Source organism: Protopterus annectens, chromosome 11.part0 (assembly GCF_019279795.1).
Source record: "Protopterus annectens isolate FY-2018-M chromosome 11.part0, PAN1.0, whole genome shotgun sequence".
NCBI lineage: Eukaryota > Metazoa > Chordata > Ceratodontiformes > Protopteridae > Protopterus > Protopterus annectens.
In genome coordinates this window covers 940,497,289-940,514,728 of record NC_056745.1, presented here as the reverse complement: position 1 = coordinate 940,514,728, position 17,440 = coordinate 940,497,289, and the positions used below count along the sequence as shown (strand labels likewise).

Genomic DNA, 17,440 nt, shown 5'->3' with positions numbered 1-17,440 from the left:
TCACTCAGGACTAACCCAACTTTTATGCCTAAAGTGGTGTCCAGTGTGGCTCTTAACCAATCCTCAAAATAAGAGGGAAAGGATCCTGCACTCTTTAGATGTGCACAGACAGCTTAGATTCTACCTTTATAGGACTAAGCCCTTCAGGAAATCTGACCAGTTACTAGTCAGCTTTGCACCAGGGGCAGAGGGCAAGGCCGTATCAAAACCATCTCCAAATGGATAGTGCACTGTATCCATTTCTGTTAAACACCATGGGACACCACCCCCTCAGGGGGTCAGAACGCATTCCACTAGGGCAACTTCAACCTCTACAACCTTTCTCAGAGGAGTCCCTACCAGGGACATTCTGGAAGCTGCTACTTGGAGTTCTGTACATACCTTTACCAAGCTTTACCACCTGCCTATCTTTTCCAAATCCAGGGCAGGCTTTGCAACAGCAGTCCTACAGGGCATACTAGCCAGCCCCAACTCTTGACTGCCTCCACCCATTCTTCAGCTTTGGGAATCAACCCAAGTGTGATGACTGCAGCAGTGAAACACAAAGGACATAGTACAGTTGTGTACACTTACCATAAATGTAGATGTTCGAGTGTATTCACTGTTGCAGTCCTGGTTTCCCACCCTCCAGCCCCATTCTCTCTCTCTCTCTCTGACTCACTCCCTTACAGGGCTATTGGTATTTACTTTTTACTGGTGGTGTTTTTCCACCATAACTTAGCTCCCTATTTGGGGGCTCCTGACATTTGGGGTAAGAAAAACTGATGTAATGGCATCTGCTGCCTGTTTTTATACCCCTGATGACCTGACGTCAGTCCTGAAGCGACAGCAAACGACACAGAAATACTATGCCTCTGGTATTTGGGCCGACTGAGGGCTACTCCTGGCAGGGTTACCCAAATGTGAGGACTGCAACAATGAATACATTTTTCTTGATGCAATTGGACAAGGGAGCAAAATAACCTTTGGAAAATTTAGAGGGGGGGGATAACTTGAGATGCCCTGTATATCAGCTTAACCTTCTCATCACATTTTTGATAACCTTTGCAGCAGTGGGAGCAAAATGTCTATCCAAAGTTGAATTTAAAAGCGCATTTTTACATCCTCTAGTAGGTTCTGAAAATGAAGCAAAGCAAAACCTCCTCAACACAGTACAGGTGGCAACCTCACTGGATGTAAAATCCGCGGTTATAAACCCCCTTTAAGTGACTAGTGACCTGAAAAGTAAAAGAAACCAAACCACACAATGCATATTTTTCTCACAGGGAGGAACTGCAGATAAAAACATTCCTCATATTTTTCAGTTAGTCACAATAAACTTTTGAGCCTAACAACTCAAAATTCTAAAAATTAAAGTTGCAGAAGCAACACATTTTCCCCAGATGTAAACATTGTTTTACCATCCTTGTGAGAAGGGGAAGGATTAGAGTTGAAATGTTTGGCAACAGCTGGATTAACTAAAGCTATAGGTGCTGTGTCATGTTTGGGGAAAAGTGTATAAAAACTTAAAAGATTGAATAACTTTGTATATTCTGTTTTCCTTTTTTAGTGGCAGCAGCCTGAGTATCTGGGGAAAATTGTAGGCAGTGACCCACACCTACTCCAAAGCTAACAGAACTGGGGACAAAGGGGAAAGGTTCTAGAAATACCTTCTGTAACAACTGATTTTTTTTTCTTGGGGGAACTGAGAAAGCCCAGTGTTCTACCACTGAATACACTTGCACACTTCTGGAAATAGTCCGAGAAAGAGCGTCATTGATACGGAGATTCAGGGAACATGCTCTCCACGGAGTCTGAATCAGAATTCCGTGGGGGGAAAACGTATCTGTTCCATCACATTCCTGTCTAGATTTAATTTCTTGAATCTCTTCAGGAAAAGAGGAATCACTTTCTTTTACCAGAAACCACCAGATAAGGGCAATAGCCTATACAAGACCCTGAGCCGGACTTAATAAATTACTCCTGTCCAGTGAAACTGGAGCGGGAGAATGTATCGGTTTAGTTTTCCGATTTTTTTTTTTTTGACAGGAGAATTAAGGCAAATGCATTTTTGATGGCAGCAATTGCTTCCTCTGGGATGGGCACAAGATTCTGGTTAAGCAGAGGCAAAAGTGGTTTGCCCTTGCCCACTAACGGGAGCACGGTAGCTGCAGAGGACATCACTAATCCCCAATCCATAGTGGCTGGAACCAGCTTGGGCAAGACTGTCTCTCCCCTGCATCTGAGGCAAAATACCAGCCTGCAGTGGTGACAGACACTTTTATTGAATTATCACGCAAGACATGGGCAAAAATACATTTATATAAAAGAAAATCATGTGATTAACTTCTAGCTAAGAATTATGAGTGACCTTCGATATAATAAAATATTGACAGTTACTCAGATAAGTGTGTTGCCTGAGCAGCACTTAACTCCAAAATATTATTTTTGTGTTCAAAACCACCGCACCTCCCATGCACTAGTATATTATCACTTGAAAGTGTTGCTTCACAGTAAAAGAGCTGGTTTCACAATAGGATGAATTTGCACAGAGCATGGAAATGCCTCCTCCTGCAATAAAATAGCTACATTTGCCACCAGTCTCCCTTATAAAGACCTACCTTTGTCATAGCTTAAAGTAATTAAACTGGCTTGAACTGCACAACTACCTAACATACTCAAAACTAAGTACAACACACAAACTCATCATCCAGAAAAATGCCCTGCACTACTAAACTTATTACTGCCCCACTGTTCAAGGGACCTGCATTGTAGTAACAAATTATTACTTACAAATAAGTCAAATAATGTTGCAGAGACTCACTCTACTCCCAATATGTTGCTAATCTGTGGAATATTACTCCACACAAATAAAACTCTGACAAACTTAACCAGTCCTGGTCCTGCACATACTCATTACAAGATTAAGACTTTGTGCTCACCATATGACACTCTCCAAATACATACTCTCAACCTCTCACTGAAATGGCAAAACAATTTTTATCAAAGTAGACAAACCCAGTGGAGTTAATGCTCAGCGGAAAAAATAGAGATACAGAAATAAAAGTAAAATTCAGTCACCGCTGAGCAAGGCAATGAAGGGTTCCAATAAATCCAGTCTTAATAACGTTCCAAGCCCAATAACTGATAGTAACTGATAATCCAAGAGTATGCAGGATATAATAAAAAAACAGGTTTATTTAGTGTAAATAGGTGAGCACTTTCGCAATAGCTTCTTCAGACCTTATAACATAAAACATTGAAAGCTACTGTTTTAAATACACAAGAAGGCGCCAAAATCACAGAGACTTCTTAGGTACAAAGCTCATTGTAAATACATTAAAATGACATGAAATTCATAATGCCTACAAATAAAATTAAAAACAATAAAAAATATATCGTGTCAAAGGCATATAAGAGTCCATGACTTGTGCTGACAATAAAAACATAGAAAATATATATGTGTATGTAATAAAAATGGACAAAAAAATCAAATGGGTATGGGGCAATAATATCTATATTAACATCTCCTGTTCCCTAACCTCCTAGATTTCAATAATGGACGTAAGGGGACTTTCCCATTCAATCCTGGTGATACATCTGCCCTAAACTTAATAATACAGTAAATTTCTCTAGTTTCAGTGTAATTGATAATGTCTCCTCTCCTATATGTTTTGGAAATCTGTTCTAGAATCCTAAATTTAAACTGTACTGCACCTTTCTCACTAGTATGTTTGGCTAGAGCATTGTATAAATTGCCCTTCCTCGTATGGTATACATGCTCTCGGATCCTGTCTCTCAATGTCCGGTTCGTCTTGCCCACATAGTAGGCTGGACATGATGTACAGGAAGCAAGATAAACCACATCTTTGGACATGCAACTACCCCTCGTCCGGATGTAGTATGTACCAAACCCATAAGGATAGGCAAATGCAGGATCAGTGAGTATGTATGAGCAGAAATTGCACTTGTTGCAAGGTGCCATATAGGGCCCTTGTGTGGTATGGGGGACATGGTGTATTCTTGGGTAGCAAAGCAGGTTCTTAAGATTCTTTTTGTTGCGATATACAAACTTGGGTCGTTCACCTGTGAGACCCTTAATGATGGGATCAACTGACAAAACATGCCAGTGCCTAGAGAAAACATCCTTAACTGCACCAATGTCCCTAGTGTAATAGATGGGAAAAATAATATTGTTGTCTGTATGAAAACCATTCTTGATATGATTGTGGCTCATACCAACTGTATATAATTCCATGGCCCCTTCAGAAAAATAAGGCTTCGCTCTATTCTCCCTGAGGCTATGGATGTCTTCCATCCCTCTGGTGATGTCCAAGTCACTGTATCCACGTTCTGTAAATTTGATGCCAAGGTCTCCCAATTCCATTTCCAAATCAGAGTCTTCAGGTGTGTATCTAGACACCCGCATGGACTGTCCTTTCACAATGTTGTTGTAGACGAAACCCGGGTGCATGCTGGAACGATGTAACAATGTGTTCCTATAGCAAGTCTTGCGAAACACACCTGTGTTGACAATACCATTGGGTAGTTTATCAACATAGACATCCAAAAAAGGAATTCTAGTATTCGACCATTCCATGGTGAAGTTCAGGAATGTAATGGAATTGTTGATCTGTGTAAAAAAACACTCAAGTTGTACCGATGTGCCCATCCAGACGAAAAAAAGATCATCTACAAAGCGCCTATAGAAGGGCACAAACTCCTTGTACAAATCATTCTGGAATAGATAACGATGCTCCCACTCTGCCATAACCAAGTTGGCGTAGCTATTGGCACAAGAAGTGCCCATAGCTACGCCATCTCGCTGTAAGAAGATCTTATCTTGAAAGCAGAATATATTGGAGTCCAAAATGATCCCCAACAACAAGAGGATTAGATCAACTTCATGGTCCAAAGGTAACGTGGATCTCCTCATATAGGCACCAATCATCTCCTTGCCCTCCACATTGGGTATGACGGTAAATAAGGACTGGACATCCATTGTTACCCAAATAAGATGTTCAACATCGGGGCAAAAATTGACATATTGATACAAATCAAGCAAAAACTGTCTGGTGTCTCTGAGAGTAAAACAATTGGCTTCAACCAAGGGTCTAAGTTGAGCTTCAATGAAGAGTGATAGAGGTTCGGTGGACCACCCCCTGCCAGCAACTATGGGTCTCAAAGGAGGATGTTGTATGTCTTTGTGGACCTTGGGGAGACCCTGAATGCCCTATATGGCACCTTGCAACAAGTGCAATTTTTGCTCATACATACTCACGGATCCTGCATTTGCCTATCCATATGGGTTTGGCACATACTACATCCGGACGAGGGGTAGTTGCATGTCCAAAGATGTGGTTTATCTTGCTTCCTGTACATCATGTCCAGCCTACTATGTGGGCAAGACGAACCGGACATTGAGAGACAGGATCCGAGAGCATGCATACCACACGAGGAAGGGCAATTTACATAATGCTTTAGCCAAACACACCAGTGAGAAAGGAGCACTACATCAGTTTAAATTTAGGATTCTAGAACAGATTTCCAAAACATGCAGGAGAGGAGACGTTAGCAACTACACTGAAACCAGAGAAATCTATTGGATTATTAAATTTAGGGCCGATGTTTCACCAGGATTAAATGGGAAAGTTCCCCTACGTCCATTATTGAAATCTAGGAGGTTAGGGAACAGGAGATGTTAATATAGATATTATTGCCCCATACCCATTTGATTTTTTTGTCCATTTTTATTACAAGCACATATATATTTTCTATGTTTTTATTGTCAGCACAAGTCATGGACTCTTATATGCCTTTGACACGATATATTTTTTATTGTTTTTAATTTTATTTGTAGGCATTATGAATTTCATGTCATTTTAATGTATTTACAATGAGCTTTGTACCTTTAAGAAGTCTCTGTGATTTTGGCGCCTTCTTGTGTATTTAAAACAGTAGCTTTCAATGTTTTATGTTATAAGGTCTGAAGAAGCTATTGCGAAAGCGCTCACCTATTTACACTAAATAAACCTGTTTTTTTATTATATCCTGCATACTCTTGGATTATCAGTTACTATCAGTTATTGGGCTTGGAACATTATTAAGACTGGATTTATTGGAACCCTTCATTGCCTTGCTCAGCGGTGACTGAATTTTACTTTTAAAACAATTTTTATAGTTAACTACTGCCTGTAAAATCCACTAAGTTGCATGTGAGCTTTCTCTTTAATATCCATCTCTGTAAAATCTTAGACTGTACAAATCCAACTACTGTTTGTGTATAAATATAAATAGAAACAAGTATTGTATAACTTCTCCCCTGGCCTTTGCTGAAAATGAGTGTTACCCAGTCGGACTTTCAGAGTAAAAGAGAGAAAATAAATAAATGCATTTGTTGAGTAATATTTACTGAATTTTACATTGCCAGCTTTTCTTTTAACTAAAAAAAAATATTGCAGTAAAATGAATAATTTCTCCTGGATAGCTGTGAACACCTCTCAGTCTCAAGAAGTCTGGTCAAAGCCTAAAGTAATGGTGGGACAAAGGGCCAAAAGTAGTGACAGATTTAAGTATTGCTCTTAAAAACTTAAGTTGCTAGAATAACAGGATTTCTGTTAGTATGTGTTTTCGAAGGAAATAGTCTGAAACACAAATGCATATAATTTATTTAAGGATTTCAGTCTTCAGTATTTACCAGAAAACCACAAATTTTATGAAGAGAACAGACCAAAAAATATGAGGCAAAAATCTGGACATTCAGCAAGAATCTGTACAGATGAGAGGTTTGCATGCTTTAAAGTTAAAAAAAAAAAAATGTTCTCTGAAGCAACCTCCTGTGTAGGAGTCTGATTCTGAACCCTCTACACACTTGTGCATGCCCACACATATTTATACATACTCACATACACGCACTCGTGCACACTAAATTATACACATTCTTGCATGCAGTCATGTGCAGATGCGCATACACTCGCATGCATGCACTTGTGCAAACCCGTTTACCCTCATATACACACATGCACTTGCAAACAATGGTATACATGCACTCACGGACACACGCAGACAACTGGGTACACCCACACGCTTGTGCGCGAATACTGCATTATTTTTTTTAAACATTCTGTAATATGATTGCTTGTAGTTACAGTACCGATCACATTACAGAAGGTTGCAAAAAAAGCAGCAAGTGCAATGCAAGAAGAAAAAAGAGAATTGTGTTGCACATACCTGAATTAAATAAAAAATAACTCCAGGAGAGCAACCTATCCACAGCCTGCAGGTACGAGAAGACGAGTCCATCAACAAAATAAAATGCATGCAGAAACCGGAAAGAGAAGAATAGTTCCCCAAGTTGTACAGAACCGTTCTTTTTATTGCATGCAGAGATGAGAAGCTCATCTCTATACATTGAAAAGGAAGTTTCTAGGGCGAAAGCTCTGAAGGAGAGTGTGCCTTAGGAGGTCCTTCGGCACCAGCAGAAAAAGGCAAAAGAGTGCGTTATTACCAAGTTGTTGCAGCACCCATACAATCTAAGCAGCACTGTGAGAGGAGTTAGTCTGCAAGATGGCACCACCAGGGATAACAGAAGCCATCAAAATGACCATTCCAACTTGCAGTGGGCATATTCTTTAGTGTTGTAGTCAAAAGATAGGGATGGAAAACTAGTAAGAAATTAAAAAATGTGCAGAAGCACGTAGTGGTCCTTTAAGTAAATCAGCTAGTCTAAGCAGACCCTGGTAGAGCCTGAAGAATTGGGCTGAGGCATGGTAGAAAGTATTTTTAGGTTTGGCCTTAGGCTTGGTGTCTGAAATGCTTGGACCAGGCCACTAGCAGGCACAGTTCACACATGGTCAACTAACGACCCCTCAAAGGTTCTTGGAGTTCTACCCTCCCCATTTGAAGCCCTAAAATGGGAGTCAGAAGCTGTGGCCTGCACGGCGATTACAGATTCAACCGACAATGGGTTGAAGACGAAGCTGTCATCTGGTGCATTAGTGGAGACTAAAACAAATCCAGGTCTCTTCCTTTCCTCATCGTCCTACTCTATACGTAAATTGACTCTCCTAACATTTGTTTGGGGGGGTGCAGTTTCTATGATGGTTAAGGTACAAGGTTTATAATTTTCTTCAGAGCAAGCCACGTAAATACCGAAAACTGTACTGTAAAAGTCTTACCTCTATGCAGGCTGGCTGTGATAGCTTGGGAGTTTGCTCTTCAGTATTTTTACCCCACCATGCTGAGCAGGTCTAGGACTGATCATCACTGTTGTAAATTGGTCTTCAGGAATTGTTCCATCTGTGAGAAGCTCTTCTGTGAGATATGTTTGCCTCCTTTCAAAGCAGACTATGTAATGCATGCTTTTCATTCCCTTGTACAGGAATGCTTCCTTTTTGCATTTCCACCCTTTCCACTTTGTTCCAGAGCAATTCTGAAGATTCAGGAATCTCCAAATATTTGTGGTGACCTCCTTTTGGTGCAGGCAACATTGGATTCTCCCTTTTATGGAATTGGCAAAGGGCAGTTATAAGCTTTCGCACAACACAGGTGGTAGTTTGCACCCTATTGTAATGAACGTTTAACTGTCTGCCTGGATGACTCTAAGACCTGTTAAGTACCTCTTTTCAAAAGACGTGCAACCAGTGCTTGAAAAGCCTTATTGATGTGGTGAAAAGATTTTCTGGTTGGTGCCTAGCCAGTAACTAGTGGCACTGTAGGTATTTTGTACCACTGATCAATTATTTGAGAGAGTTTGTAGCTTCTGGCCATCAGTACTCCTTTACAAGGTACATCTGGTGGCCTTGTCAGTGTGCCTGCTCAGGAATTTGCCACTTTGTGTTTTTTTGTAAAACACTTTCTCAAAGGAGTGCTATACCTGATTTTACTGTGTTTACAGGTTATTCCTTTCTAAGATCTGAACCTTCTGCTGGAAATATCTATATTAGGTTCATAGGTTCATACTAGGCTATCTGCCCTGGGGCAATTATAAGCCTAGCCCGATTCTGTATGGCTTGATTTGAGTATACTGTGCCCTTTTTAAGGTTTAGTTTACTGTGCCTCTGTCTAATAGTGACATGGGAGTAATCCCTGGGACAAACCTACGATCCCCCATCCACCTGTCGAGGTTCTTCTTGAAGAGATTCAGTGAGGTGCTCTGCCTCACATGAACTGGAATTCTATTCCAGAGCGAAGGGAGCCTCTGAGTTATGAACCTGTCCCTCCAGCAAGTTCTATTTATTTCTGTGCTGAGGTTCAAGTCCCTCGAGCGTGTGGCTCTAAGGGATTTAGATTTACTGAAGTGGAGCATATCCATTAATTCTGGATTTGACATAGCTTTGTATGTCAGGCATAGATCGCCTCGAAGTAGGCGGAATGCAACTGAGTAGAGCTGGAGTTTTTTTAACCGAGCAGCATATGGCATCTGTTTGAGACCTTTGATCCTCTTGGTGAGATACTTTTGGGGTCTTTCTAATTGCTGCAGGTGTCGGGTAAGGTACATCCCAAAAGGGGCATTGTATTCTATGATGGGCCTGATGGGGGATGAATAAAGGGGCGCGATTACCTCTCTTGATCTAGATGTGAAACCCTTCGTGATGAGGTGGGCTATGTAGAAGGTCTTTCTAACCACTTTGGCAATGTGGTTTTCAAAGGAGAGATTGCTATCAACTTGGGTCCCCAGGTCCCTAATAACTTTCTCTGTACTTAATGGGTTTCCGCTTATGTGGTAATTTGTGGGCACATTGTTTTTGCCAAAGGGTATGACTATACATTTTTTGGCATTTAGCTTTAAACCATGGCGCTGGCACCAGTTATCTGTCTCTCTGAGACCTTTTTGAAGGATGTTTGTGTCAGCTGGAGAGTTGATTATGGCGCCCAGTTTGCAGTCGTCTGCGAACTTGGTGAGCCATAGTCCTCCCACGTTTGCCTGTACCTCGGAAAAGTATATACCGAACAAGAGTGGTCCCAGGACAGAACCCTGTGGGACGCCACTTGTGACCGGTTTAGAGTCTGACATGGCTCCAGCAACTCTCACTCTGTGGGTTCTGTCTTTGAGCCAGTTTGCGACCCATCTTGTGACATAGGGGTTTATATTCAAGCTGGATAGCTTATCTATAATGCCCAAGTGGGGTATTGTGTCAAATGCCTTTACAAGGTCCAGATAGGTTGTGTGGACTACCTTTCCTTCATCTATGGCTTTGGTGACTGTTTCGAAGAAGTCAACCAGGTTCAAAAGGCAGGATCTGCCCTTGACAAAGCTGAACTGGGTAGGATCTAGTGTCTGTATGTCCCCAATGTCTTTGTTTATGAGCTCCATGATGATCCTCTCCATAGCCTTGCAGACTAAGCTAGTCAGGCTTATGGGGCGATAGTTTCCAGGGTCCATAGAAGCTCCACCTTTGTGGAGTGGGACCACTGTTGCTGTACGCCATTCTGTGGGCACATATCCTGTAGTGAGGCTGAGATTGTATAGCGGTTTTATTTGAGGGATTAGTTCCTCTTGGAGTTCATGTAGGACGCAACCTGGGACGCCATCTGGTCCCATAGAAGCAGTGTTTTTTGCTTTGGAGAGGGCAGCCTTCACCTGAGCATCAGAGATGTTTGGGAGGCAGCCCTCTGCCGGGATAGATACGTGCTCTTTTGGGGGGGTGGGGGTGGAGAAGTTTGCACTGAACCTGTCTGCCAGGATATTGGCGATGTCTGTGGGTTCAGTGTATTTTTTGTCATTTAGAATCAACTCAGAACAAGTCTGGGAGTTGCATCCCAAGTTTCTAACAACTGAAAAAAGCCTTATGATTGTCTTTGGTGTCCTGTGCAATTTTTCTCTCGAAGCTGGCCTTGGAGGATTTTGAGGGATCGTAATTTTTTGCTAGTACTGATCAGAGATGCCTTCCCTATTAGGGATTTTACTCTATCATGTAGTAGCTTCCTCCTTCTGTTGTACAGTTTATTTATGGCAGGGGTCCACCAGACTGGACTCCTGCCTTTGGATGATTGGGTCTTGGTTTTGTTAGGGATAGCATGATCCATGCATTCCTGGAGATGTCCGTAGAATGCGTTTATATAGGATTCTGCAGTTTTGGCCATAGTTTCCACTGGCCCTGGAACTTGCACATTAGCTTACGTATGGTTAAAACTGTTAATCTTTCTGTGACATCTGCAAGTGAACTGTCTGAGCTGCAAGATGTCCTTCATGGATGCACCACTGAAGGATCAACTTCACCTGCACATCAACCTAAAGTTCAAACCATTTTTTCATTCTCTGTAAACCCTAGCCTGCCTTCAAAACAAGGAAGAGATCATTCTACATACTCTGGATGTGCTACATGGCTCGAGTATGGTCTTGGTAGATGTAAGCCTTGTGGAAATGCTGATTGGGTATTTTTTTTTCTTTTGTTGGGAGTAAGAACAATCTATTTCTAGTCTGTTGTCCTAGGCTATGGCCCTTAGTTATGCCAACCTTACTAAACCAGTTCCAGGCAGTGTCAAGGCAAACTCTGATGGCCTTGTCTTACTTGACTGCATATTTATTGACATTTGTTTCCCGGTAAAGTGTGACTGGATAGGAGCCCATTTTCAACAGAGGCCCTGGGAGAGAAACTCCAAATATCAAGTAACATTTTAAGAAGAGTAATGACACTTAGTCTTTAAAATATTACAAAAACAAGTATAGTTTAGTTACATCTGATTAATCATAATATGAAAATATTGGTTAAGAATAGATGCAACTTGTATGACAGTGACCGAAATTTAGCCAGTTCATAGAGAAATTAAAGGTAAGTTAGTGTAATAACAGAAATTGCAATACGGATTGAGAGAGAAAAAAAACAGCCTTATGGTATATCTAGAGTGAAAGCCAGGGGAGAGGTTGATAGAAGTAAGGAAGTGAGTGAAGGGGAGAGAGTAAGGAGATGTAAGGTATGAGTAGGTATTTGTCCAGATTTAAGGATTTAGTTTATCTTGATGTTGAAAGAACAAGCAGCTTTTGGCTAGGAAGGTTTTCAGAATGGTTTTGAAGGATGGGAGGGAGGGCTGGAAAGGGTTTAACTCTAGAAGCTTCTAAAGGCAGCTGCATGGCTCTTTGTGGATTCCTTTACAAGGCATTTTAAACTGGATTACTTTGTTAGACCCAAGACTAACCTTGCTAGAACCATTCTCCAAGTGCTCCTTGATTAATGTCGTCGTCCTCAGGTTGGATAGACTTTTGATAATCAACTTGTGTAGCCTAAAGTCTACTGCAGCAGCAGGAATGATAAACATGGGACGGTTTTGTAAGTTGTACTTTCCCATAACAGTAGATGTCTGAATTACTGGCGGCTGCAGTACCCACACCCATTCTACATCTATATAGTCTGTATTGGGGAATAGGTTGGGGTTTCTTTTTCAATTAAGGATCCCAAAGATTTTCGACTTAGACTGATTTTTTTTTTCCCCCCTTGACAAGGCAGTCCAGTCCATAGTCAGATAAGAAGGGAGGGAGCCAGAGCCTTTAGAAGCAGGTTGGAAGGGTCTTTGGGCAGGAAACAACCCAGAGGTTACTACAGCAATGAGGAATTTGGACATGCATTGTTTAAGTGCAGCTTGCCAAGTTGTATTTCTCAGTGGACTTTAGAGGAATGTAAATTTAGTGGTTACGTATTTAGCCTTGTGTAACTTGAAAGAGAGAAGTATGTATGGACTGAATTGTTTTTTTGTTTTGTTTTTATTGGGGGGAATTTGCTCATGCTTATGGTTGCTATACCTCCTGCGCTCTTATGAGAACAGTCCCAGTGGTAAAACTCAGAAATTACTGTAGAATTTAAGGATTCAGAATTGCAGGGAGCGCTGGGTATTAATTGTCAGTCTGTTTTGAGTGTTTGTCGACCATTGCAGTAAGGTTCTGAAAGGCTCCCAAGGGAAGTTGTTTACTTAGTCCTGGCTCATGTTTAACTAATGTAGGCTTTGCAAACCTGTCAAAGTGCATTACATGTTGTATTGAATTTTGTTGTAGACTTTGAAGAATAGGATCCTATTTTCAGCTTGCATGCATATTGCATGCTTCTTGTCTGGAGGACCACTTCCAGAAATGCCATTTCATGATTACAGTATGATGCCATGTTTGAAGTAGATTCTCAGTCTCATACTTTGTCTAATTGATTTTTGTTGTCTGCAGGCATTTTTATTCCTGTTTGTCAAGAAGGGAGTTGTAGCTCCTGGGTTCCTGTTAGATGACCGAAGAAGCATTCTTTCAAATGCGTCTTGGTCTAACTTGAAAAGACGAAAAGGCATATAAACATTCTTTCCGTGGGAAAGAAATCGCTTGGCCGTGTCCGTTACTTTGCCGTTTTCGTCACTGTAGTGTGATCTCTGAGTTGGTATATCTAAGTAGGAGGGTGTGGGGGGCAAAGCCCCCCACTTTTATGGGGGGGCAACGATTTATTTCCCCCCTTGAAAAAAAATCTCTGTTCTAAGCATTCAAGTTTGTTAGCTTTCGCTTACATGGGGTCGATACATCATTCACTTTTCTAAGCATTCAATTTAATATAGACCCTAGCTGATCCCTGTTTCCAGCTGTGCCTGTTGAAAATGAAGGAAATAAGTAATGTAATAGTGTTAAGAAAAAACATGATTGTAGTCACATGACCTAGGCTAGTGTGGCATGTATCCATATAACCGGCCCATCTTTCATGGCAGACCGCAGAGAATTTTTTTACAAGTAGGCTGAAGTAGCATGTAGAAGTACCAGGAATATGTTAACATTGTAAAATTTTTGATACCTGGTAATGTCATTTCTATGCATCAGCTATGCTGGGTATGAAGAGTACAATTACAACTGAAAAGAACAGCCTTGTTAACATGGTAGAACACTGCAGTAGTGCTCATGAAAATACATTCCATTGGGCTTTCTTAGTTTATTCATGCTAATATACATTTTTCTTCTTTGCAGGATGATGCTCGCCAGTTGTTTGTGTTGGCTGGCGCAGCAGAAGAAGGTTTTATGACTGCAGAACTTGCAGGTGTTATAAAGAGATTATGGAAAGACAGTGGAGTTCAGGCATGCTTCAACAGGTCTAGGGAGTACCAACTGAATGATTCAGCTGCATAGTAAGTGTATATAAAATGCTTTTGAAATGAAGAGTTGGAAAAATTGTGAATTATCAGATCTTGCCAATGAACTCTTATTTGCATTAGCCTTTGCTCTTTTACTCTTTCAGGGTTCAAAATCAATCTTGAGTTACCAGTTTTTTGCTTCACACTTTGTTGTGCAAGTCCAGTCAATTAAAATGTGATCCTAGGCGCATCTTTTTTTTTTCCATGCATTGTGCCATAAACTTTTCAGTGTAGACAGTAGGTGAAGTACTTGTGAAAATTGCAGTTCATGTGACTTTTTCCCTTTCAGTTACAGGAAATTTTACATTAAGATTAGTCTCCACAGAGCAATATTTTAAAGCTGAAATTATTCATCAGCTAAGTAGTGTTGGAGTTTACTGCAGTTCCTCAGATTAAGTAATATGAGAGAGGAATTAATAAGGCAGTTTTTGATAAAAATGGCTTGTTTCACTGGCAGTCTAGGCATGGAAGTATAAAAAGTGCAAATTTGTTTCCGTGACTAGAGTGAAGCAGATCAGAATTCAGTGGTTGTGTATAGATCTGTGTTCCATACCTTTACAGCAGATGTTAAAAGCTAATCACTGGAATAGCTATGGGACATATCCTGACAAGTATACCGTATGTCTGGCCAGTCTACAGAGCTTTGGGAATCTTCCTCCCATGTCTTCTGTATGTCATGAGCAGATGTGCCATTGTAAGAGGGATGTGTGGACCTGCCTAAACAGTTTTCGTATCCCTAGAAGGGGAAGCAGAAGCTTACTGCTCTGAGTGAAGCTGTGTTGGAAGAGAAAAAAGGATAGCTCCCATGGCTAGGGGAAGGGTGGTTATTCAGGAGGATGGAGAGGGTTTAGTGCAGCAGTGAGTGGAAGCTAATTTATCCATCTGTACTATGTTTTTCATTAGATCTCTATTGCAGTGTCCATTACATATGGGATGGCAGCCAAAGCTCAGTAAGAAATGAGATGGAGAAGGACCAGAGTCCAGAATTAGCCCTGTTCTAGGCTCTGGAAATGACTATTTTGTAATGTGTGACAAATTTATGAACTGAGAGGCAAGTAGCTGCTTCAGAAATTAATCTAAAATCTATACCCGTGCGTAAAGCCCCAGGTGAGGTAACTGCTGTAGTTCAGTGGGTAGTTAAACATACAGTAGGATTTTTGCCATGGTTAGTATAACAGACCTGAATGGAAAGGGAAAGCCATCTAGAAATAAGTTTTAGAAACTTTTTTTTTACCGTCATAACTACAAAAAAGTTGGTCAACCTTAAGTTTTCAGTAGTGTTCACAGTATCTCAGCTGTTTGTGAACAACCAGACCACTAGTAATCTTCCTTCCTTGTTTGAAAGATCAGGATTTAAAAAAAAAAAAAAAAACTGGGAACTGGCTAGTTTAAGGATTATATTAAGGGAACATTTAATTTTCAGTCTGACCTTGTCATTTTTAAAGTTTAAAGGCCCTCTGATTCAGATAGTTATCTAGCCAGAAATTTAGGCTGCTAGCAAGGTAGTCGTTTTGGTTAGAATCTTTAGGGAAGAGCAGGATGCTAGTTAAAAGGGACTTTTTACAAAACAAAATTAAAATCTCAAGATGGAGCTACCTTTTATCTTGGTAGCCTGTTTTGCAAAACTCTTTAAAAAAAAATTGCTTGACTTGGTAGAAATGGGATAATCCAGTGGCAAATGCACTGAAAGGGCCAAGTGCATCTTTATTGAAGCTTATCCGCGGTGGTGCAGCGGTAGTGTTGTTGCCTCACAGCAAGAGGGTCTCCCATTCGATTCTCAGCTGGAGTGTGGGGAGTGCCTTCGGTGTGGAGTCTGCATGTCCTCCCTGCGGTTGGGTGGGTGAAAGACATGCGTAAATGAGCATGCCTTTGAAGGTTGAACATCGAGCTGGCACCTCGGCGTTCGTAAAAATATACTGCCAATCATTAGCGGACTGGAGATGTTCATCGTGCATACAGCTGCAGTAATCACAGATGGGTTTTCTGCCGTCAGGCGGTCCCTCGGTCGGCCGAATTCCAAAGTCTTGGTCCGGCGTCGGTTGTCGTCGCTTACTCTTCTGACGTCAGTGAGGCCAGAGTATATAAGACACAACCGACGCCATGTTCTTCAGTCTTTTTTGCCGTGCGGTGCCCGAAGCAGAAGCAGTTCGCAAGTGCCGGTCGGCCAGCTCCTGAATTACGAAAAAATTGGAAACCGAAGTCTTCATTAAAGCTAAGTACCCCGTTGGGGAAACTTTTCTTGCCTCAGACCGATGTCAGAAAAAGTTAATTGTATTTCTTGTGGGAAGCAAATACCGCATAAGGATTTCCATTCCCTCTGCATACCTTGTTTGGGCCCAGACCACGACGTCTCGGGCTGTCGCTTTTGCGTTACCTTCAGTAAACGCACTATTAAGCGTTGGGCGGAGTTCGCCCAACACTACTTTGGTAAAGCTTTTGATTATAAAATGTCGTCGGACACTCCGACTACCATTTTGTCCAAAAAACGCAAGGAAAAGGACCGACACGCGAGGCCCGCGGTCCCCGCCGACACCACGCCAAACCAGGCTACACGTGGTCCGGTTCTCAGCGAGATGCCTTTGCAGTCCCTGACTACCGACGACACTCCTTTGGCGGTGTACTCTGTACCCGAGACCGCTTTGTCCTCGGCCCTTTCCCAGACTACAACCGAAGCCTTTGCTAATGTTGAGCCTACTAATGTGGACAGGTCCACCTCCACCCATGGTGTATTTAGGCCCTCATCTTCTTTTTCAATTAAGGCCTTTACTAAATCCAAAGCAGCCAGGCATCCCACGAGGCCTGTTGCACAGGGCCCATCTCCAGGACCCATGCCTAAAAAACAGATGCATAAAATGGCTGAGGATTTAATTACTCTTCTCAGAGGTTCTCAGCCCCCTCCTGACAAGAGACCCAGAGTGGAGGAAGATTCTCCCTCTTCTGATCAGGGATCCATTTTATCAGAACATTCTGATGCAGAGGAACACTCTTACTCCCCTTTTGAGGATTCGGATGCAGAACAGTCCATTCCTTCTGTATCCCCTCCTGAGGATTTTTCCTTTGGGGAAACCTTGCACACCTTGAGGGAACACTTCCATTGGGAAGGCCAAGACTTTTCAGATTCCAATAAAAGACTTAGGGAATTTCTTTGGTTACCTCAACACAGACCTCTGGCATACCCCCTGTTTTGGACATACTGGATGATGTCTATTCGGAGGCTTGTCTTAACCCTGATTCTCTGCCTCCTGCACCAGTAGAACCTGATAGGTATTACAGAGTACCCAGCTCTCACCTATTTCTCTTCAAAGGCCATAATGCTGACCCTGAAACCATTTCACAAGGCCCCAAGGGATTAAAGGCATCCACTGCCAAGAAT

At 41.7% G+C, this 17,440-nt stretch overlaps 1 protein-coding gene across 1 annotated transcript in view; it reads left to right on the top strand.

Moving 5' to 3' along the window:
- The window catches only part of GNAI1 (G protein subunit alpha i1), a 610,322-nt gene that overhangs the window by 277,480 nt on the left and 315,402 nt on the right, over window positions 1-17,440 (top strand). The window contains exon 4 of the mRNA XM_044088329.1: window positions 13,904-14,061. Coding sequence (XP_043944264.1) covers window positions 13,904-14,061 — 158 coding nt within the window. The remainder of the gene's footprint in view (window positions 1-13,903; window positions 14,062-17,440) is intronic.